Source organism: Anser cygnoides, chromosome 11, assembly GCF_040182565.1.
Source record: "Anser cygnoides isolate HZ-2024a breed goose chromosome 11, Taihu_goose_T2T_genome, whole genome shotgun sequence".
In the NCBI taxonomy this organism is placed as follows: domain Eukaryota; kingdom Metazoa; phylum Chordata; class Aves; order Anseriformes; family Anatidae; genus Anser; species Anser cygnoides.
Genome location: NC_089883.1, coordinates 13,768,028 through 13,791,412, shown reverse-complemented (window position 1 = coordinate 13,791,412; position 23,385 = coordinate 13,768,028). Strand labels below are relative to the sequence as shown.

The 23,385-nt window shown below is 44.2% G+C and overlaps 1 protein-coding gene across 1 annotated transcript in view; it reads left to right on the top strand.

Moving 5' to 3' along the window:
* PSTPIP1 (proline-serine-threonine phosphatase interacting protein 1) overlaps nt 1-23,385 on the top strand; it is a 54,185-nt gene that overhangs the window by 4,122 nt on the left and 26,678 nt on the right. Inside the window, exons 2-3 of the mRNA XM_013194117.3 lie at nt 13,263-13,363; nt 16,670-16,744. Of these exons, the coding sequence (XP_013049571.3) occupies nt 13,263-13,363; nt 16,670-16,744 (176 nt within the window). The remainder of the gene's footprint in view (nt 1-13,262; nt 13,364-16,669; nt 16,745-23,385) is intronic.

The following is a 23,385-nucleotide window of genomic DNA, read 5'->3' as shown; positions in this document are numbered from 1 at the left end:
GTGACTAGAGATGGAAGTGTGGTCACCATCACCATGTCCACAGTGGCCCTGCTTACATCCACGGCCTGTCCTCACCGGTGGATGTGTGTGGAATGGGGGACAAAAGGGGAAACAACTTGGAAAAGTCCAAATAATTGCCCAGCCTAAGTCTGTGTTTGCTGTGAAGTCAACTGCATCTCCATGGGAGATGCTGCTCTATTCCTCTGTTGCGTGTTATTTCTTCCTGTGTTACCCCGTAAAAGGAAATGTCTGACCTGGGCAGGATGCTTTGCTCACTGGGGCAATGAGGAGCACACTGCAAAGGGGGTTGCCATCTCGGAACTGTCGCTGAAGCCACAAGAAATCACAAGACAAATACTTGATCAGTTCTTGTGGCTGTGGAAACACTGGTGTTTCAGGAGACACGTCTGAGCAGAGCACAACAACTAAGATGAAGCTCAAATGAACTAATACTCCCAGCTCATACATTGATAACAAGGCAAACGCATTCACAGCTTCTTCCATCTCCCACATCCCTAATATGCTACCTAGGAGGGTGCGTGAGGAACCAGTTACAGCATATTCAGGCAGTTCATTTCCTTGGTGAAGAGCTGAAACGGAGGGACTACAGTTTTATGTTTGCAACTTTTGGTTGTATGCTTAGTCAGTTACGGCCTGAATGTGGTGTATCAGGCTGAGCATCTTCCCTGCCAGGAGGAGTACCTGGGGGAGCACAGGGAGCTGGTCCTAAGGCCTTGGAAGACTTTCCAGACCCGGTAGATGAACGGGTTTGTGGAAAGCTCATTTTAGGTGAAATGAGTTTGGTCATTTCTGATTAAAAAAAATTAGATCATTAGGTTTTATTAAATTTTTCTGATGACCATGCTGCAGCTGAATGCTTTATCTAGAGGATTTGATGGCTTGAAATGGGTGATTGATGATGCCCCAGTGACAATTTTATTAATATTTTTACAAAGGTGCATCTACTTTGTTTTAATCCCTCCTGCTCTGCAGCAGTATTTTAGTTTTGCTTGGACTCAGACAACTGGAGAATTTTTATTTAGGCCAACTCTAACTGTGCCAGGGGTATGCATTTTTGATATGGAAGAGGTGACTCAGAGATTCCCTTTTCACTTGCACACACAGAGGCAGCTAACGAGCAGCACACTGAGCCAAGAGGGTGTTTGTCACACAGGGTGTGAAACAGATCCTGTGGATCTGCAGCAGCACCTCAAGCAAAGACCAAAGTGGGTGCCCTCTGGTTTGCTAAAGTAACCCGAAGAGGTGAATTGCATTTCAACACCTCTCTCCCCCAGAACCAGGTGGTTCATTACCCATCCCCTTCCTCCCTCGAGACTCAGGCTGCCCGCAGTGCATCGAGCAGTCGCACCGCTTCTCTTTCTCCAGAATAATTTAGTCTCTGACCGGGGATGCTGACCCTGCGCTGCTTGCAGACACAGTGGAAGACTCTGAATTTCAATCCAGTTCTACTTATTGCATACTTGCTGGGAAGGCAAATTAGGCCGCTTCATAAAAGAGAGAATTTTTTGTTATCCTTCAGCTCCATTGAGCTCAAAAAGACCTTTTTATTTTGCTTTCATGCCATACTGCAGCAAGGTAGATTCTGGCTGGCAGATGGCGCCTAGTTTTTGTACCAAAACGTTTCTCAGCAGCCACAGCTCAGTAACCTGTGAAGTTCCCTGTGTTGTTCAGTAAGAAGCTGGGGGTTGAGGCTGAGATGAGGTGAGAGCCGGGGAGCACAGCTCTGTGCTGGGATCACTCAGTGTGTCAAGGACAAGAAAACAGAAAAAAAAAATGTTGAAAATATGCATCCAGATCCCAAAAGCTTATCAGTTCATTAAAGAATTGCTCCTTTACTATGAATAGAGTTTACTGCTTCTTCAAAGTGGCGGAAAAGCATCACTGAACAAGACTGAAATTAAAAACGTGAACTAGGTGAGAACTGTCCAGCAAGGGAATCTGTTCTGGCTAGTTTAGAGCTTCTATCTTTCCATTCAGTGACAACAGCAAGTAAATAAGTAAATCCAAACCTTTTCTTTAAAGTAGCAGATTCACACAGTATGATGCTATTTGGGTGCTGCTCTCAATTTTGTCCTAATCAATTCCTAAAAAGAAAGAAAGAAAAAAAAAAGGTGGAAACAAAGGGGAAAAAAAGGTAGATGAAAGCAGCTGGGGGAAGAGACAAAATGGGAAGCAAACTATCCTGAAGTCTCGTTCCCCCCTTACTCCCCACTCCTCCATAGCAGGGACAGAGGCTGCTGTGGCAGTTTGAGAGATACCTTTCTCCTGTTCTCAGGTGCTTTTTCACATTACTAAGCATCCCAGGGAGACCTGGCAAAATGCGATCATGTTTTGAATGCTCTATCATGCTCAATATAACAAAAAAGGGGGAAAAAAAAAACCAACTGAGGCCCTACTGTCCTACCAACCTTAACTGGGGCTGTGCAAACTGTCCCTGGTTACAGTGACAGCAACACTGAGGGCTGAGCCATGTCGTTTCATCCTATTTGCAATAGGCGTTGTAATTACTGAAGGGTGATTAACAAGGTGGGACTGAGGAAGAGTCCTGGGGGCTGCTGCACAGGCATGAGAAAAGCCCCAGGAGCACCAGAAGGAAAGCAGGCACCTGCCACTGGGAGCCCCGGCTCTGCAGTTGAGTGGGATTCAGGTTTTTGGCAAAGGTTTTTTTTTTTTTTAATGTGTGTGTGTGTGTAAAAACACAGTTTTACTGTTTTACTGGTAGTAGGAGAGCTGCTTTGGAAGATAAAGCTGAGTTTTGATGAAAAGTTTGTATCTGGTGAAGGTCTCATGTCTAATTCCTGTTCAGAGAGGGGGACTGAGCTCAGAAAAAAACAGCAGCCGGTGCTGGGGGCTCTGCCGGGGGCAGGCATAGTCTGGAGCAGGAACTGGAGCTTGTGTTGCCCGCAGCCTGAAGTTCAGGCATGTTCCCCTCTGCTCCAGTAAGTTAATGAACAAGTAAAACAGCTAGAGAAAGGAGAGGTTGCAATTCCTCATCTGTATGTGGACAGTGTGCTGGCGTAGGCAGCGGGATGGCTCAGTCTGAGCTGCTTGATCCAGAGCAAGTTTCTTCTTTACCTAAATGTCCATGTCTCATTTCATTGTTGTTTGTTTGTTTTCATCTTCATTAAGGTGTGAAACATGGACTTTTACATTTAAATTTGCAGGGCAGGAAAACTATTTCCTACCCTGCTGTAGAAATGTTTGCCGTTTGCTTTGTACAAGAGAAGCTCATGAGAAAACAAAAGGCTCCTGGGCAGATAACGGTGAGGCCTTTTGCAAGCACAACAAGATTTCCGTTCTTGCTGGTTAAAGGACAAGGCATTTTCGAGTGAACGGACACCCTGTGCCTGACAGCTGGGCTGAGGTGATGGCTTCAACAGCTCAAAGGCCTCAAAAGCTTCTGTACCCATGCTGGTGTGATCCTTCATGCACCTGCTTTTATAAATCTTGCCCATTTTCTGTGCCCTAGCAGTCTGCTGAGGAGAAAGGAGATGCATCCAACTAAACATCCCCTTGATCCAGCAATTCCTACAAAAATATTGTCAATCCCTTTTTTATTATTTTTGCATAAAAATTAGAGAAATTAACGCAACTGTGAGCAAACTCAGAGAAATGCTTGCCAGAAGGAAATGCAGCACTGGTAGAGTTGTCCTGCCTGAACAAACTTCTAGAATTAACTTAAATTTTACTTAAATGAAACACTCTTTTAAGAATTTCTAAAATCCTAAGGTTGATTTTCGTCTCTCAGATTGCACAATTCCCTAGGACTTGGTGATACATCATACTAATGGATCGTAAGAACACGTTGCATCACATTGAGTAACAGGATATGTTGAAAATGATTAAGTGGTAAAGATCTCTTGTAAAATGGAAATGACAATATATAGCTATTGGAATAGGCCTCAGTAAGAAAAGAACTCGTACAGCAAAACTCTGGGAAGATTTCCTGAAGCTTTACCCCCCTATATACCAGGAAAGACGACCAACAAAATGCCTGTTTTTTTTATAAGGGCCACTGGAAGTGTGGACACAGCAGCATGTCGTTTTCAGTGCCATTTCAGGACTAGCAGGAAACAAATTTAAGTTTTCTAAGAGAGGGAGGAGAAAACCACATAGCTCTTTTTAATTAAGTGAGGTACCAACTAGGCAGGTCTGGCTCCAGGGGCTGTGGATGACCTCCTGGGCAACTGTTGCTGTGCCTGAGCAAGTCAGGATTGTTTCACATCGCCCTCTCCTTCCCCACAGTGCTTGCAGGAGGAGAGGAGCTCTCTTTGCAAAGGAGACCTGGAAGCAGAAGAACTAAAGAGGAATAGAAACAAAAATAAACTCTGAACATTATTCTGTATAAAACAGAAGTATCCGCTGCTTTAATATTCTATTTCTCCTTATTTTACTTCCAGTTTCTCTTGTGTACCTAATATTATACATTAAGAGACTGAAATAACATCTGATTTCAACTCCGACATGCTTATCTATCTGGCTCCAGAAGGCACCGCAGCTAAATGGTGCTGTGCTTCAGCCCCCGGTTAGGAAAAGAAGGTGCAAATGCTCACAGCAGATCTTTCTGTTGACTCCTGGGAAGAAGCCACCTTACTTTGTAGATTTAGCCTATGTCCAAAGTCACCACATGAAAAAAAAGAAAAAAAAACGCAAAAGGAATGCCACCACCTCAAGCCTGTGTCAAATAGCCACATCAAGCTCTGATTTAAAGCTGAGGAAGGATGTGTCCCATTGCTCACTACCCAAGGAAAACCAGAACAAAACCAAACCCATAAAATGTTGCAATCTTTACAAAATTCTGCTACAGTTTTTCTTCCCTAAGAAACTTTGTGTACTCTGAGTATTATTTAATTATGGAATTAACGAGGAAAGTTAAAATGGAGGCAATAACCACAAGCAGAGCCCTTCTATTAGACTGGAATTGGAACAAGCCTGTTGGAACAAGCCTGTTCCCTGTGTGCCATTAGTTTGCTAGCCAACAAACCACCTGCAAAAGTTAAGAGGGTTTTGTGCAGCAGTCACTTTGTGGGTATGCAAATAATGGGGCGATTATAACGTGAGAAAAGCCAAACTACAAGCCATGACTACAAGACTGCCTTACACCCAAGCCATGGGCAGTCTGGGAGGTGGGTGAGCAGGGCAGGGGCTCAGGAAGCAGAGGAGCAAATCCCTCTTGTCAGCAGAACCCTGAAACAGCCATTTCCTGCTCCCTGAAACCCACCCGTGGTGTCACAGAGCAAAACACCACTGGGAAATGACAAGTTTGCTCAATGCCACCAGTTGTGCAATGCTGCCATGCAGTTTGTGCAATATCAATTTCACTTTATTTCTGAATGCCGTAGCTCCTGCAGAATCACGGTGTGATGAGGATCTCTGCTTTCATTTTAAGCTCTCCAGCCTACCTCACTGAACGGAGAACGCGAGCTGGCACTCTAGCAACTCAGTAATTAAAATGCTACCAGTGCAATGGTTTTTCTCCCCCTCTGTTTTTCGAAGGCCCCATTCAAGATATGCATCTATGCTGTCTGGCAATAAATAAAATGTGCTCCACAGGAAAAGTAATCTGCATTGCAGATTCAGGTAACAAAGACGGTAGTATAATTGTAAACTAAGCTTTATGTTAAAAATTCCTGAGTCAGATCCTGAAAAGGTTACAGAAAAGACCCAAGGTAGCCCTCTACATCTGTATTGAATGTTTATGTTCCTACAGTGCAAAAAGTAAGAAAAAATTATATACTTAAAAAAAAGTTTTTTTTTTTTTCCCTGATGTTTGTATAAATTCTGTAGTCACATCACATCAGTCTCCAAAGGCACGAACAGCCATCTCGTTTCAGCCCATTGCAACCACTTGCAGCCAAAAGAAAAAAGGAGCTCTTACACCATAATGCATTAGGCAGTACAGACGTACACTTTAAACTCACTAACGGGTTTTTTATCACAAGAAAGTTTAAAAAACAGGACTCATATCACACCAAGCATTGGTCAGAGGAGCCTGCTTTGCTTACAGGCTTCTCCTGCAACACCGCTCTTTCCTGGAGGCTGACCACCGTCCCCGTTTACATGCTCACTAGCACGGCTAGTTTTTTACCAGTGTGGCTAGTTTTTCAGTGGCTAACACCTTTCCAGGACAAGGCAGCAGAGGGTCAGGCTGAAAACCTGGGGTTTTGGTATGAAAAAATGCTCTTTCCTGTTTCACCAGTGTGGAGCAGATCTAAGACAGCATCTCACGTAACCGGAAGCGATACCTAACAGCTTCTTATGGCACCAGGGCAACCCAGAGCCAGGCATCCTTCCTCAGTATCACCCCATGCAGCTGGGTAGAGCTGGGATTTGAACACCAGATTGTGATCAGATTAGTGGTGCTCATCTCTATCCCGTTGTATTTCACGGTTAGGGTAGCCTATGCGGCACAGGAGTAAACATTCTAAACTACAGACACGTAGCATGTTATCACGTGAATCTGTCTGTAGAAACACTAGGAAATTGTCAAGTATCCCAGAAGAAAAAAGGAAACAGAACCAAAAACAAACAAAAAACAATAACAACAAAAAACCAAAGCAAGTGATTCACTTGCACTGAATGACCATGACATGATAGAAAACACGCAAACAGCCAAATGTACTTTGAGATTATAAAGTTTGTTTTTGGCTCTTGACTACCGAATCTGCCTGCTGCTCACCTACAGCAAATATTCAGCCCATAGAGCACTCAAAAAGGAGACCAGGAGATCCAGAGATCAAGATCACTGTTTTAAAGCAGTGCCAGTGTACGGTGGTGTAATTTGTTGATATAACCCAGTGAGAGCAACTTACGTTCTACCCAGGACTGAGGTATCGTGTACCGTACAGCTGTGGACAACAGGGATTTAGTTCTGACAGTTGGAGAAGGCACTAGCAGAATGATGCTTGTTCAAAACTCACCTGCTCTCTCTAAACTTCCTCCTCACAGCCAGGATTTATTTCATTTTTGAACCAACAAAAATTAATTTTAAGTTTTTGTTTTACAAAAATTGTCAAGAGCTTACCTTAAGTAAGCAGCGTAAGTTATGATGCAAAAAAGGTTGGGAAAAAAAAAAAAAAAGATACTCATAACAGATTGTTTCCTTTTTTTTTTTTTTCTCTCCATTTTGAAAATCTGTATGAACGCCTTATTTAGAAGATTTAGCAATATCTGTCATTTTCAGTCCAAACCTTATCTTTATAATACTTGATAAAAGCCTTGGGAAAATACCATTAAGAACAAAGACAAGGAATGCACTAGCACAGCTAAATATTGAGGTGTTGTGTGGTTGTTTTTTTTTTTGTTTTTAATATTTGCAGATAATACATTTCAATTCCTAAATGAAAGACAGGCAAAAAGAATGTCTGATGGCCATGCTGAAAGTGCTGCATTCGTACTGTCACTGCTTGCACTAGGCCCACCTTAGATGAGCAAGCCAGGTAACATGCAGGTTTTGATGCAACCTTTAACACTACGGTAGCTCAGAAGCATCCTGCCGTGTACCAAGCAATGCACCAAGAGTCTAAGTCGTTATTTCCTTTCCAGCCCCTCTTCTCAGCCAGGATAGCCATTTGCTGTGCCTTGTCCTGGGGGTTACTCTCCCTGCGTACCAGCTAGGACGTAGTTCCTTGCAAAACCAAGCAAGCAGATGTTGCTGGAGGAGCTGGAGGAGAGCCCTTTCCTGCTGCCAGCTGGCACTGCAGCTCCCCTGGGCAATGCAGCACATTCAGGTGGAGCTGCAGCATCCATTCACCACAAAGGATGTAGATCTTCAGCTGCAAAGCACTTCCCTGGGGAGATGCTGAGCTGCAGACAAGCCAGCTTATCCTGCAAGAGCAGGCAGAGATATCCATTGTGGTACGTAAATTACCTCTTAATGAAGTTCTGGGTGGGTAAGCCAGGTCAATAACAAAATGCTCCAACAAAAACAGTCCCAGGAGAGGAGCCCACAGCTCCTACAGCAAAACTGCAATGACTTAAGCAATTCACATCACTTTCTGAATAACAGCAGGTAGACAAAAAAGGTTGTACAGTTGAGGTAGTGCTTTGCACTCAAGCCTGGATGGTTTTGCTTCAGTTCAATCCTTTCTAACAGCTATTCACCAAAACCACATTTTAGTTACCAGTACAGCATTTTAGTCTTTCCTACTTGATATTATTGCAATAGCACCCTTGTGATATCAAAACAGATTCATGCTCTTCATAAAGCCTTGCAGCCTCATCTCTGGAGGGAAGGGCATTGCTCGTTCCACTGGCAGGAAGCAACTCTCAGAAACAGGAGCAGGAGATGAAATGCTCCCTCTCCATTAGCTGTGCTTCCCCTGATGAGAAGAAAAACCCTGGGCTCCAGGGCAGAGACAAAGTGCATGCGAAGTATTAATGGAAAAATCTCAAACAATACAAATCTGCCTGCTACACCGATATCCCTTTGTCAAACACCTTCTTACTAGGGATTACAGGTCTGTTGGACAACCCAGATTAACTAATCCTTTTTATTAAAGTAACAATGCAAAAATTCCCTTTCATAGTCACACATGCTTTGACTAAGTGGGATCACTTTCTTGGCAATGAAACAAATTACTGCTGGTGATTTGAATCACTCTCTTGTAAGCATCTGTCTCTTCAGATTTGTTACAAACAAATGTTTTACACATTTAATGAATATACTTGTTATCTAATTAGAACTTTTTTTCTAGTTTCTGAAGAAAAAAAAATAGTTCTTTGACTTTTCATTAGTTCTTTTGATCACCACAAAGTCCCAGCTGAGATGTGCCCAAGCACTGAGTGGGGCAACTTTAACAGCCTCTACAAAAATCGGTTGCTGCAAATGCTAATTATAATGCAGAATGGTAAATGGAAAGTAGAATAAAGGCAAGACAGCTTATCAAGGCGAAATAGTTGTTTAACATGATATAATCTCGCTGTCTTGACAAAGAAAATGTGAGGTCAGTTGTACTGTTACACAGGAAATCCTAAAGAAACCAGAGAAGAAAAACAAAACAGGACTTTGCACCGACACAGCAGGAGAACAAGAAGCGCAAAGTAGGTGAAGAGCCTGTTCTGGAGGAAGGGTTCTTGAGAGCTAAGGAGTGAGTTTATTCAATATATTCTCTGAAGATACTGGCATAAGACAATAAGGATAGGCTGGGAACAGCTGTTGTTGAAACAAGTGTGTAGAATTTATTATACTGGAGGTATCTGATAACCTGCAAGTTTAGGGTAACAGAAAGCAGGTACAATTCTTGTTTTAATGCAAAATGTGAAAAATCAGAGTAAGAGACCAGTAAGAAAAAGGCCCAATATACTCTGGGACCTCATTAATTGCAATGGCAGGAGAGGAGGAAATTTCAGGTATATCAATAGATCATAGGTAGATCTGTTAGGTGCCACTGGTGTTATTTGATAGCACAAGAAGGCAGATATGGCCCTCTGATGCATCAGAAGTGTCTCTTAGAAAGAAGACATCCATGCCATGGTACAAAGCACCAGCTAGCTTCACAGGAGTGGCAGAATAGGATCCTTGCTCAATAGGGATTTATTCAGTCTTGGGCAGGTACTACAGGAACACACAGGAACCAATGGAATGAGAAACCAGTGCCACAGGAAACGGCAAAAGGGATTTGTTTGGATTCAAGAAAAGACTGGGAGATACCGTAGTTGTACAGCATATTAAGGAAGAAAAACAGCCAGTGAAATGAAAGGGAAATGCTTGTGTGAGAGGACTTAGGTCTAAATGTCTGTTTTATGGTTGGAAATTACAAACCAACATTGTAGGGTGAGAGCCTGTAGCAGCCTAACCTTGTCCAAAAGTGGTCTGTCATCTGTCCGTGCTTCCTTTCCCTCCTTGCTGAGCCCGTGACGTGCCAGGGGCACGTGCTGTGGGGTGGAAGCCCAGTCAGCTCCCTGAGCCAGCTGCCCAGGGGCCGAGGCAGCCCTGCTTTAGGGTAATGTTGGCTGCTGTGTTGCTGAAATACGGCTTCCACATTCTTCACGAACATGTAGGGAGGACAATAAGGCAAATTTTGAGATGGTTTCCCCCAAGTGAAGAAAGATTAAATGAGATTCAGCTGGACACCAGAAGTCCTTTTGAGAGCTGTGCTTAGCCAGAGCCAAATGCCCCTGTAAGGGGCAGCCACAGGGACAAATGCCAAATGAATGTCCCCGGCAAGGCCAGATACATCCCTCAGAGGAGATGCCAGCTCATTCTTCTGTGGCTGCAGCGGCTCCTTTTTGAACGCGTTCAAATCTTACTCCTGCTAGGAGGCAACGGACAGGAAGCAGAGCTGTGAGTAAGGCACTGGCTATTTTGTGCTTTATAAATGGTTCCCAGAGGTACAGATTGTGCTGTCCTTTCATCACAGCATTTGCATCAGTCTAAAAGAGGTGGGGGTAAAACACAGAGAATTTTAGCATTTACTGTACAAAGAGATATGTTGAACAGGAGCAGCAAAGTAACTTTAAAGTGCACCTATCACTCTCCGTTGGTGCTTGTAGCAGCATGCCCGGCTGCTGGGATGATACAAACCCATGTGATATTTCCAATTACCTCTGAGCAGCATTTCTGGGACAGGGAAGCTGTGTACACAGCCACGGGATTTGGCTAATTGCATCTGAAAATATGCAATCAACATTTTTGGGCTGCGAGTTTGCTGTGGAGGGTCTCACTGGAATGATTCTGACAGGCAGAGCGAGTGATTAATGAGAGGTTTTAGAGGAGCAATGCCCTCTGCCCTTGGGATTTCTCAAAAAAGAAAAAATGGAGTAGGGAAATAACAGTCTACTGCCTGAATATTATCGAGAATCTTCCTCATTTCCTCCACGAATGGCAAAAACTCACTTTTAATTTATTTCACAACAGGATCCCTCCTCAGGATGTGCATTCTAACTTGCCCTTAGAAACATAAGGAAAACTGATGTTTTGTTTTTAAAATCCTGTTGCCTTAGGGCTGATTACACGCATCAGATGAGCATATGTAATCCTATCAGTTTCCTGTGGTTGCGACAGTGCTAAGAGGGGATCCATTTGCACTCTCTCCATCACCTTTTATCTACGTTATTATTTTGCCTGGCTCTATAGAGCAGACACTTTGCTGGTAGAGGCATTTGACTATGCCTCATGTGAACCATTATCCTACTGTCTTTCCTTTCTCCCCACTGCACATGACAAGAGGGTCTATTAAGGAAGAAGAAATTACTGCCATCAAGAAACTAGCACTGGGAACATTGCTATGACCTGTAGGATTTCCAAAGATTGTCTGCAGAACTTTTCCTAAATCTTAATGATGCAAAATGCACTCTCAGGTCTACAAAGCTCCACAGAAGCCCTGGGGCAGGGGTGAGTGGCACAGACACAACCATGCCTACCACCCGCCAGCACGTGGCCACCACCATGCGCTGCCAGAGCTCACCCTATTCCTCTCCCCTCAGAGCAGTGAGGAAGCAAACCAAAAACTCAGGTGTCCAACCGCTGCTTGCCAGGTGATCCTTCTGGAGACCCAAACTCTAACATCTGTCTTCTTCACAGTTGTTGTGGAAAGCAATAAGCAAATACAATTATTAAATTATAGTTGCTTTGAAGACAGTGGATAAATGCATAAACCATATTCAGTTTGTATATAAACACCTGTATATAAATTGCTTGAAGGAAGGACCACATTCATTCTCTTTATGGCTATAGAGCGCAGTTTTAACACTGTAACATATAATACATAACACTATAACATAATGCTCACATGACATTCACCACTACGTTTTCAATAACATTATCACCATGTACTGATTAACCGAGGCTCTCAGTGTAAAAATGGCTTGTCCCAATCCCACTGCAAGGCAGTGGGGGGACTAGAAGGAAAACAAATCCTCTCCGTGCCACATTCAGAGCATGTCGCAGCTTTATTCCCTTCCCCTTCTGGGCTTCCAGCATTTCCTCAGCTCAGCAGCACCAGCTTCTCTGTGACTCTGATTTACCTTTGAGGCAGTGCAAATCTGGAAGTTAGTAAAAATTATTAAAGAAGTGCAAAGCTAATAGTCTAGGCACTAATTGTTTTTCTTCTAACTACTCAGATTACTCACGTATTTTTGTCTGAGGTGCACGGAGGTGTGCTCTGATGGATGACATGCACAGGGATAAGCCTGGCACGGGGGCTCACGAGCTGGGGAGGGAACTGCAGTCCTAGACCACAGCAGAGGAACACGGCCCTGAGCAGCATAGAGCCCCGTGACAGGCAGGAGATGAGAGCCCTGGCTTTGGGGCAGCAGACTCCACCCAGCTCCATGACCTGGCCCTCCAGGGGTGTCTGCCTGGAAATCTCACATCACCTTGGCTGGCTCCTTGTGGGGTCATGGAGCAAGACAAGCTGCAGTGCTGTGCTGCAAAAATGCCCAAAGGCATATGCAAATCCCATGTGTTGCACAGGGAATTAGGCAGTGAATGAGAAAGCAAAGGAAGCTGCCATCCTTGGACGGTCTCAGAAATACACATGTTCAGTTTCCAGCAGGTTCGATGTCCAAATTACCAGGCTCTCTTCATGTTTATGTTCTACTTACAAACAAACAAACCCCAAACTTGTGTCATGTTGAATTTACACCAACCAGACCAATTTCAGCAATGACAAGAGCTGTTACAGGTACAGCAATCCCAAAGGGAGGCATAGCAACACATGAGAACTCAGCGTTGTCTGACAGCAAATTGCGTCCCTGTGCTACGCACCATCCCCCTGAAACACCCCACCACTGACCAAGTGGCCCAGCCCCTACCCCGTGGATTGATGATATCCATCCGAGCACAATATTCCTTCACCTTTCCACTTGCACCTAGACAGCACATTGCTGTCCTGTGGCAGTGAGCTGACTCTGACCTCTCATTTTAGAAGACATATGGGAAGAGAAGCCACTCTACATCTCCACTGTGCAAAAATCCCCCACACAATACTAAACATGACTTCCCCAAAAAGACAGCTTGCACTGCTTTTGGCACAGCAAAATGTGGGACCCACTTCACTTTTGATCATTAAAAACCAAACTCGATTTAAACAGATTTTACAGATTTTCCTGTTGGAGAAACCTTGCCCTTACTTTCTGCATACTTAGCCCTGTCCCAGATGCCATTTTTCAGGGCAAACCTAAAGGTACATTTGTATTTTCCAGGAAGCTGATTTGTTCAGATGACTGACAGTAGGTGTCTGGTAAGCCTGCAAGTGATGTGCACAAACTATCTCAGCTGCTTCTCTTTCTGTCTTCAGTGCAAGGAGTTCACCTTTCACACCGGCTATGAGGTGCTTGTGCAGCGACTGTTGGATGGGAGGAAGATGTGCAAAGATGTGGAGGATTTACTCAAGCAGAGGTAAGAAAAACGGAGTGGAAAAAAAAAAAAAGAATAGCTTTCATTTTGTCTCCTGTTTTGCATCTGGAAAGGAATAGTAAGCAGTTTCCAAATTCCATAATGATCCTAGTTTGCACAGAAAAACCTGTTTGAGTTGAATCCTGAAGTGGTCACAGCAGCTGAGTCAGGGACCACGCAGTCACCTGAACCAATGGTGACCCATTTCTGGTCCCTGTGCTCCTCAGGGCTGTTTACACAGATCTGAGTATAAAGTAATTTCAGACAAAGAAACAAAATAAATGAGAATTTGATGCCAGTTATATCTTATGAAGGAGGAGACAGAAGGTGAATGATGGAAGTGAGCAACGAGAGAGATTATCAACATCCTAAGACCAGATGACTTAGCACAGCTTTTTTCCATGGGGCATTTTCTAGCCTTTTTACATGATTTGTAAAGATAGACAATAAATAGAAGCCTGAAAGATATAAGGAGAGAAGAGAGGGGTGAAAGAGTAAGAAATCCAGAGCTCCAGTAAGGCTTGTGCGGTTACTGGTCCATAATCATATGGTAGCAGAGACATCCTGTACTGGTTTCAGTTAGGACAGAGTTAATTTTCCTCCTAGTAGCTGGTAGGGTGCTATGCTTTGGGTTAGGATGAGAAGAGCGCTGATAACATGCTGATGTTTTAATCCTTGCATAGCAGTGCTTACACCAAGCCAAGGACTTTCCAGCTTCTCGCTCTGTCCTGCCAGCGAGCAGGCTGGGGGTGCAGCAGGAGCTGGGAGGGGACAGACCCAGGACAGCTGACCCAAACTGGCCAAAGGGGGATTCCATACCTTATGGCGTCATGCTGAACAGTATATAGGGGTGGCTAGTCAGGGTGCTTGGGGATAGGCGGGACATCGGTCAGCGGGTGGTGAGCAATTGCATTGTGCATCACTTGTTTCATACACATTATTATTAGTAATACTATTATCATTAATGTTATTATTATTAATATTATTTTCCTGTCTTAATAAACTGTCTTTATCTCAACCCACAGGCTTCACTTTCCCGTTTCTCTCCCCCATCCCAGAGAGGGAGGGGGGAGGGTGAGCGAACGGCTGTGTGGTGTTTAGCTGCCGGCCGGGTTAAACCACAACACATCCCAACAAGAAGCATTACTAAGTTTACCCTTTCAACAGGGAACAAATGACTTGCAGGTTTTTTTTTTAGAGAGTGCAGTGGCCACATGCAGCATTTCAGTTTCCCGTAACTAACAAGAACAGGCCACCCTTCAAATACAGACAAAGCTATGTAAGATGCTATCAGAGCCCCTTCCTAAGTTTTCACAACTGCCCACATAATTCACACATCTCACCACACTATGAGTAACAACATCGTAGTTTATCTCCATCCCCTATGTGCTTCCTGGGTGCCCCTCAACAACAGCTATGGACAGCTAACGCTTTTGTGGGTGCGAAAATACATATTACACAGCTGCTCTGACTACTTTACTATTCATTTTTGTACTTCTGACTTACAAAAAAGATCTGAAATTTTGGTTCTGTTTTAAAGTGGCTGAGTTTCAACAGTTGCAACATGCAGCATGAGGCACATACTCATGCATGACCTGTGAGAAAGCCCCCACGCTATGAATTATATATCCAGCAGGTGATAGTAGAGCAGTTCATCACAGAACTGTCTCCTGAATATTGCTCTGCCTTCCTCAGTCGCAGCCTCCTTTTTCTTCCCACGCTGCCCCCATCTTGTTTTTGGGTTTTGGGTTGCTTTTCTAAAGGCTTCTTCTAAAGCACTGGGACTTTCATGGGGATGCGAGCTGCCAAACTGAGAGCTCATTATTTCAGACGATGAAGAGTCTCCCATCAAAATCCAAAGCTATTTGAATTGCTCTTCTTGATCACCCATGGAAGCATATTTTATTGCCATGTGTCGCAGAGTCCTGAAGTCACATCACTCTGATGGTAGCTTAGCTCTATCTGTTTAAAATAGCTCCTTTGTGACTCATAACTTACCAAGACGAGAGTTGTATTGCAGGCTTCGGGCAGACTGCACTGCAGCATGCATCTGACGCTATACAGAGCCGTGTTTCTGTTCAAAGCCTATTGGAGGGTTTTCTGCAAGCTGCGGGACAAGGTTCTTTCTGTTTGTGGTGGAGGCAGAAAGGGCTTTCCACAAAGGAAAGAAAAAAAAAAAAAAAAAAAAAACACTTAGAGTCATTTTACGCACCTGAAAGCTGCAAGAACAAGTGTTTCCATGAGTTTTTGCACAACCCCAAAACTTCCCAGTGAGTGTGCATACGCCCATATGTTTGTATGAGCATGTGTGCTAGGGGAGGAGGAAGAGGACAAGACACGGGGCACTAAACATAGAAAGAAGGTGTTATTTGTAGCTTATTCCTGGAACTTTGTCCTCAAATCATTCACAGGAATGACCTAGGAGGAGGACAAAGCACGGGATGAATCCCTGTTCCTAGAGGCTGCCTATGTCAGGGATTTGATGCCAGAATTTCAACAAGGAGCCCTGCAGCAGCTGCCCCAAGTCCTGACAACAGCTGCTCTGGCTACTCTCATACTTTATCAGCTTTCTAACCAGATCTTTTGCTCCCAAATACTCCTGCCTGATCCAGAGGAGGGCTGAAGAGTTTGGGGAGTGAGAAAGAGGTCATATTCCACAACTAAGACCTAGATTTAAAACACAAAATATGTTCCAGCTCTTGGCTGTTGCAGGGAACCCTAGAAGCTGTGTGCAAGAATGCCAGAAGGTGAGAAAGGCAGCACACAAAGATGCGAAAAGATGGTGTCAGCCTCCTGCCAAACCCCGCTGACGCGGGCTAGTCCAGTCCCACACGTGAAGTGTCAGGAACACTTGACACAAGAGTTTTGCAGGAACTGGCCATGCTCTTTTCCCTTAATATATTCCGTACAAAGCCAGTTGCAAACCTGCGAGTGGGATTTCACCAGAGCCACCAGTCCAGCTGCCTGCAGCGCAAGGTGCTCACTGCCATCACACGCAGAGGGACAGGCGAAGGGGGAGCCAGATATTGTCAGAGAGAAGCGTGCCCAAACTGCTACCCCGTAGCGGTCCTGAAACTTGTGTTAGCATGCCGTAGTCTAGTCAAAGCCATGAGGATGAACAGTTGTTGTCCCTCATTTCTTCCACAAGTAGTTCACCCCAAATATTTTAGAGTTAATTTAGAGAAATTAAAGAAATTCTGTTTCTTGTGCTTTGTACCTCAGCTGCAAAGGTAGAGTTGCACAGGAAGAGTTTTGTAAACATTATGCTGGTTCCACTAGGAGACACTGAGAAAGTTTTTCTTTTAACAGAGCACAAGCAGAAGAGAGATATGGGAAAGAGCTGGTTCAAATTGCCCGAAAAGCAGGAGGACAAACAGAAATCAAGTAAGCAATTCTATTTTTGGTACAAATGCAAGCATTTTGGAAGCAACGTCAGACACCTGCTTTGTTTATGAATGGGGTCATAAGCTGCTTGCTTCAGCACTTCATGGTGTAGAAGAAAATGGGGAACACTGGGGTCCTTCAAAACAAGACTCAGAAAATCTCTCTTTGGGAATGGCCATTAGGCCTGTACTGAGAAAATTCTTAATTTCAGCACTGCTAACAATGTTTAATATTTGCTTCCAAGAGCAAACTGAGCGATGGGGAAAAAGGAAAAGGAAGATGTTGGTAAATGTTTCACATGCTGGCTTGGCTAACCCTAACCCTAAACTCATAGCGACTGACAGAACAAACCCAAAGTGCAAAGACACCAAAAATTACCCTCTGCAGCAGGAAAAATGCTTGGCTTAGCTTAGGAATACAATCTGTAAAACTCTTTCAAGGGATTTTACTTGAGAGAAATCAATACAACTACTGAAATACACTAAAATGACATGTTTTTCTCTGTCACCAGTACTACTGTTCTAGATCATGTGTAGATTGTGTTGGGAGAGGTAGATATATGTTGGCACAGAATTTAACTTAATAAACACTGCTGATAAACCGCTACTATTATTGATGGTAGCAGCAGTAATGAGACATTTGGTCGTTACTGTAACAAGTAATAACACAGGAATAAAGTGGAAGAGGATGAAGATTTGGGGTCACAGAAGACAGGACTGAAAGAGACCTCAATCTAAACAAAACAGCTCTATTGATTGAGGGGCCCCCTACTCTCACCCACCCTATAGCTCATTTCTTAATCACCCTCTCCTTTTCACATCTATTTATCATTCTCTTTTGCTATAAGCATGGTTTCCTGCTCATATTTCACTGTAAAACTTGACCCCAAAATCTTTGGACCATCATGACATGCAAGTGCCAGGCAATCACCTGTAGCACTTGCCATTGACTTGGTGGCACACCCAGGCTGATGGGGAACTGGTGCGTTAATCCAAGTGCCTGGTAATGGAGAGAGCACCGAGGCTCACTCCAGAGCGCATGCAAGTCTCTCAGTTTCCTTCGTTACTCCATCTCTGCCTCACTCTTGAACAATGCATTAGAGTATCACAGAGGCATAAGGAGAGGTATAAAAGGGTACAAGGAGACACCTTCCTGGTGTCTCAGTACAGAGACTTAATCAGAGAAAAGGAAATTAAAATAGCAGATTAAGGATGGATGGCTTCTTTCCAAAGCAAATGATAATATTAGCAATTGAGGATTACCAAAAGGCTCCACCTAAATTTCCTTACTGGCAATTCAAGGCAGGTAGAGCAAACACGTTCAGAAACAGAGAGCTTTGGCTGCTCTTCTGTGACTTAGTGGATAACTCACAGGTCTGACTTTTCCTAAGGGATTGTAATGGCTTGATTTAGAGGCAGAGGCAAGCCCCAGGGCTGGGATATGGATCCGTGTTCTCCTAAAGTTAGAGGAAGTTTGGAACCAAGCCCAGCTCCAGTTTGATCCAGCAATTTTATAGCTTGGTATAGAAAGAAGGCTGAATATACCAACAAGGCATGCTGCAGAGCTGATTTACTGTGTTTCCATAAACGCATGCCAGGTCTGGGTAGGGACTAGCACTGCAGTGATATATACTTTTTATTTTATCAGAGTGAATGTTTCATTGTACTTATTTCTGAAGCAGAGGGAGAGCACACTTTGCTTTCTTTCAGCATCCCTCTGGTTGTTGAAGGGGTTACACAGGTGGGCAGTGAAAGACTTTTGTCCAGAGTTCACACTTTAAAATCAGAGAAAAGTGAGATCTATTGAGGACTGGAACTATTCATGAATGTGAAATATTTGATGTTAATGCCTTGATATTTTTGACCTGGTGTGCAGTTTGTTTAGATGGCATACATTGCTGACAACAGCGCTGCTCCCAGGGTCAGTCCTCCAGAGAGGCTGGAGGCAGGGAACTCACCTTCTACCCTTAGTAAGAGCTTGAAAGGTAGCCCCCTGCGTTGCACTAAGTGCTTCCTCTTTTTAGGGCTCCCTATTATCCGATAGCACACTGAATACTGGTAGTATTACAAATACCTGACAGGTAGTATTACAAATATCTGAATGGGGCTGTTCACATCTTTGAATGTATCTTTGGGTAGCAGTATTTCTCAAATGAAATCTAACTAAGGTGTTGTGCAGGCATGCAAGTATGGATACTTAAAACTTGCATTCAGCAATCACCAGGAAAAAAGCAGCTTCCTCAACCCTCCCCCCCCCTTTCTTTTTTTTTTTTTCTCAGAATTTTACAGAACTCCCTGTGCCATGCTATATATCACAGAGGAGCAAGAATTATTATTTTTAGATCACTCACTTATTTCCTTGATAATGTAAAATTATCCTCTCATCTGAATTACAGTCACCTTTTAAATATTTCTGCTGCTAGAGCTTTCTGTCACTTCTCCAGGAAGTCATTTCACATTCCAGTAGTTCTCAATATCAGGAAGGTGGCTGGTTGCCTTTTAAAAGGTTGATAAAAAGAAAGAAGACAACTACTGATAAACTTTCAGTGTCAGAGAACACCCAGAAAACCTTAAGGGAAACAACCGCAAAGCCAATTAATTCTGCTTAGCACATTATAAACAACTGCTGAACCTAACGAATTGGCTCCAAAAACCTCTCATCCCTCCAGCAGGTCAAATCGATGCTCTGTAGCAGGTAGGGAAAGCAGCGCATGGCAGAAGCAGCACAAACCCAGGGTGAACAGCTGTACCTGTCTAGTGGTCCAGGCAAAACATCGGGGGCAAACCCATGCTTTCCTTCACCCCCAGCTTTTGCTTGGCCTGGAGCAAGTTGCTGAATTCATCTGGATGTATAAATAGTTTCTGCTACCCATCTTTATTTACTGAAATGTACAGATGAAGAAACGTGCTGCTGACTCAAAAGACAAGTAGTAGGGAAGGCTTGCGGAAATGCAACAGCAGCGTTGGGACCACTCTCTGTTGCTCTTAGTAAAAATGTAGGTGACAACAGACATTGGGTTTCCACCTGTATACTCTCCAGTGCTTGTTCTTCCACCATCACTACAAAAGTTTGGTATAGAGGAAGGCATACAACGTGCTCCTGGTGACCAGGCTGGGTGCCCCAATAGGATGAGCTGTCCTACGAGGAGATATCGGGGGCCTGTCAGCAAGCTCCCGATGGGGAACTGACCCCTCCAGCCCCAGCCCCAGTAGTGCTTGGCAGAGACAACTACAGTCCAAAACTGTAGGGGGACACTTTACTACTGCTGATACTCAGTAGTGAAACATCTGAACCTGGGAAAAGGTCCGCCTGCAGAGTCCTTGGCACTAGAAATATGAGGAAAGCACTTTGACCTGAGAGCTAGCAGGGTATGAGTTTTCAGCGCTGCTTACCAGAGATGCAGCTTGCTTCAGTTGGTTCCTCACTGGTCCTTTTCTAACTGCTATAGGAAATGGCTAACTTTAGCCTACAGCTAGAGAAAATTTTCCTACAAAGCAAGAGAGGGAGATGAGGAACAACTTTTTTTTTTTTTTTTAATTAAAAAAAGCAAAGGCAGGGCTTCTAAAAGCAGTTGATGCTGGTTACCATGGGCACGGCAAACAAACACTGCAAATCCCATCTCAAGAAGTAAAAGTTCCCTGAAAGTGCTGCCTAACAGCCAAAACACACACTCATTCAATAGCACAGCCTGGTTCAAGCAATTTTGGGCGTTCTGTCTTCTTGCCCTTGCTTCAGGCACTGCAGCTGGTAGAAACTACTTCCGACAGGGAAGGGAGATATCCACTTTTGGCACGTGGCACAGACCTAACTCAGCAATTGCTGGAAGCCTTGGGAAGTTCACTCTGACACATAGAAGGAGACACACACTTACACACAATTTTCATACTGCAAGAAGGGTCACGCATGCTCAGACCAAAATCTGTTCAGCCTAATATCCCATCCCTGGCGCCAGATCCGTGTGGAACGGCAGAACAGAGCAAGCATAGGAGAAAGTTTCTCCTAAACAATCTGGCCTTAACAACTTGTGGTTCAGGGACTGCCAAACCAGCAGCAGCTTTATATTGAATAGCCCCCAGCAGAGTTTTCTTGTGCCTTGATCTTATTTGAAATCCTGAAACATTTTATTAGCATCCACTGAATCTCCTAGCAAAGCAATGCACTTGCCTGTTACATGTAGAAGTGCCTTTTTTGTTGTTCGTTTCTAACCTGCCTCACCACACTTGCCATGTTAGCTGAGACATCACAACAGAGGCAGGTTAGCATCCTTTCAGCGAGGTTTCTCAAGGCGTGCCTGCACTGGTAAGCTGCAGTCCCCCTGCTTTTTGGTCTTACACACACACTGAGCACCATACCATCATCGAACACCTGGAAAAGGCTGGCTGCTTCTTTCGAGGCAATCACCTGGCTGTCCCAGCACAGTTGTGAACGAGCACTGTATGTGGAGATATGGGAAGCTGGGGAGTCTTAGGGAACGTGCTGGGAGGAGAACAGCTATCTGAAGGGAACATCCCTCCCTTCAAATAGCAGTGCAGACGTAACTCTTGGGTGGGTCAGACCTAGGAAGGGACAGGGCAGTCCCTGAGGAGTGGGCAAGGCGTGAGGATCACAGCAGTCACGGTAGAAGGATGGATACTGCCCAGAACCAGACCTCTGGAGCTCACCTATCAGAAGTCAGGGCTAATGGGTATTTTAAAATATAAAGTAGAAATTAAGACATTTAAGTTTAAAGCTCTGTTAACCCACTTTTTTTTTTTTTTTAGTTTATATATTGAAATTTCATAGTCTCTAATTATTCAAGAAATTATGAAAAAGATGATTACAAAGCTATAGCCGTATATTCTCAGCAAAGCACAGGTTATGCTGATTTCCAACAGGGGAGAGGGAACTACATATTATGAAGTTTAAACTGCTGTATATTTTTATAGCCTCCATATTCTGCATAGCACACATGGGAAAGGATGCACAGGGAGTGAGGATTTTCAGCTGAGTTACAAACTGAGAACAAATTTGCAACTGTTTACTGGTAGCACTCCCAGTAATAGATGATTCTCTTCAGAGCTCCTGCCTTTAAGAGGAAACACCTTTCAGGCTGCAAGGTGACTAGGAATTTCCATGCAGTAGCTTTGGGCAACTTTTCAGCAGAAGAATATGAGAAAAAGAATACCACAGAGCCCAATTTTCAGACACATCTTCTGCTTCAGCCGAAACAGAGCCTCTGGGATCTCAGCTCTTCTGTAAAGCAACTGATGTAAACATGTGGTAGCTGGTTAAATCTGCCTCGTCTGACAACTGCTATTTTTGTCATTTGTCCTGCTTGTCTCTTCTCGTGTATATGATTTCCTATGTTTTTCCTTCCTTCTTTTCCACTAACATCTCCTTCAGACCTTGGGAAAGGGCAGTTCCTTCAGACTTGTGCCTGCTCTGCCCTTCTGCGCAATGCCTGAAATAGAATATTTCAGTGAGCGTGAGGTGAGGGCACCTGTAACGAAATGCCAAGCTGCTGCTTCCTGTGTATAAATATAGTGTGTCTGTCACATAATATACACAATCTTCTGTATTATTCACACAAAGCAAGCATTTTTTAACTGAGGCTAAAAACCTTTTGGAAGGTCACATTCTTCCATGGTTAAATATTTTCCACTCAAAAGTTCTGAACCTGCACAGAGTTTGTACACTCACACACTCATATTCTGAACTTTCAGGATGCTGTGAAAATAGATCCAAGCATGTGCTTGAAAGAAGCGTGCCTCTGCTCAGTTTTTAAATCCAATCTAGACATGCTCTCTAGTGATGAGGACAGGCATTTTTGAGCAGGAGATGGGGAAAATTAGTCTTACGTGAGAGGTACATGAATTGTTTCGATTGTTTACCCATTGATTGGAACGCCCTAGGTCATTCTGCAGTCACAAGGGGTCTGTTTGCTCTCTTGTCCCAGCAAAGCCTGGGGCGATTTGTGCGTGCTCCCAGCAACCAGCCCTGAGAATGGTGGTATCGCCCTGTTCCCATTCAGTCCGGGGCTGCTTCCGCTTCTGACACTTATCTGAAAATATGTAAGTAGCAACAGCAAAAGACGTATGCAGACACACCGCAGCATTAGAGGAACTCTCCACATCTGTGGCTATTTTCATGAAAGACATGCTCCATCCCACCTGACACTGAGCCCAGCCTGCTGCATGCTGCAGCCTCCCCTAATAGCTGGCTACTGAGGCTAGCGCCTTGCTGCAGCTAACCTGTAAACAGACAAAAACTTGGACTCCAGCAGACAGAGAAGGGTGCTGCTCATGCCTTTTCTCTACCACAGGTGGTTTAAACATCACACCACAGCTGGTACCTATACAGAAATCTTTCTAGTTGCACAGGGTGGTTTTGCTTTTCTGTTTGAGGACAAGAAGAAAACATCCTGGCAAGCGATGCTAGATGTGATTCTTGCCTGCAATACTCTGCTATGTGCCTGGCATCAGACTGGGTAGTGAGGCGTTATCTCCCTGTTTAAAGAGCACAACATCCCCCTCCGCACCCACACTCTTCCCTCTCCTCGCCCCTCCCCACATCCATCCCTGCAGAGACCCCCCAGGTGATTGAGACCAGATGCTTTTGGACTTCTTTCTCCCCACTTTGTTACCGCCACTAGGCTTCACAGA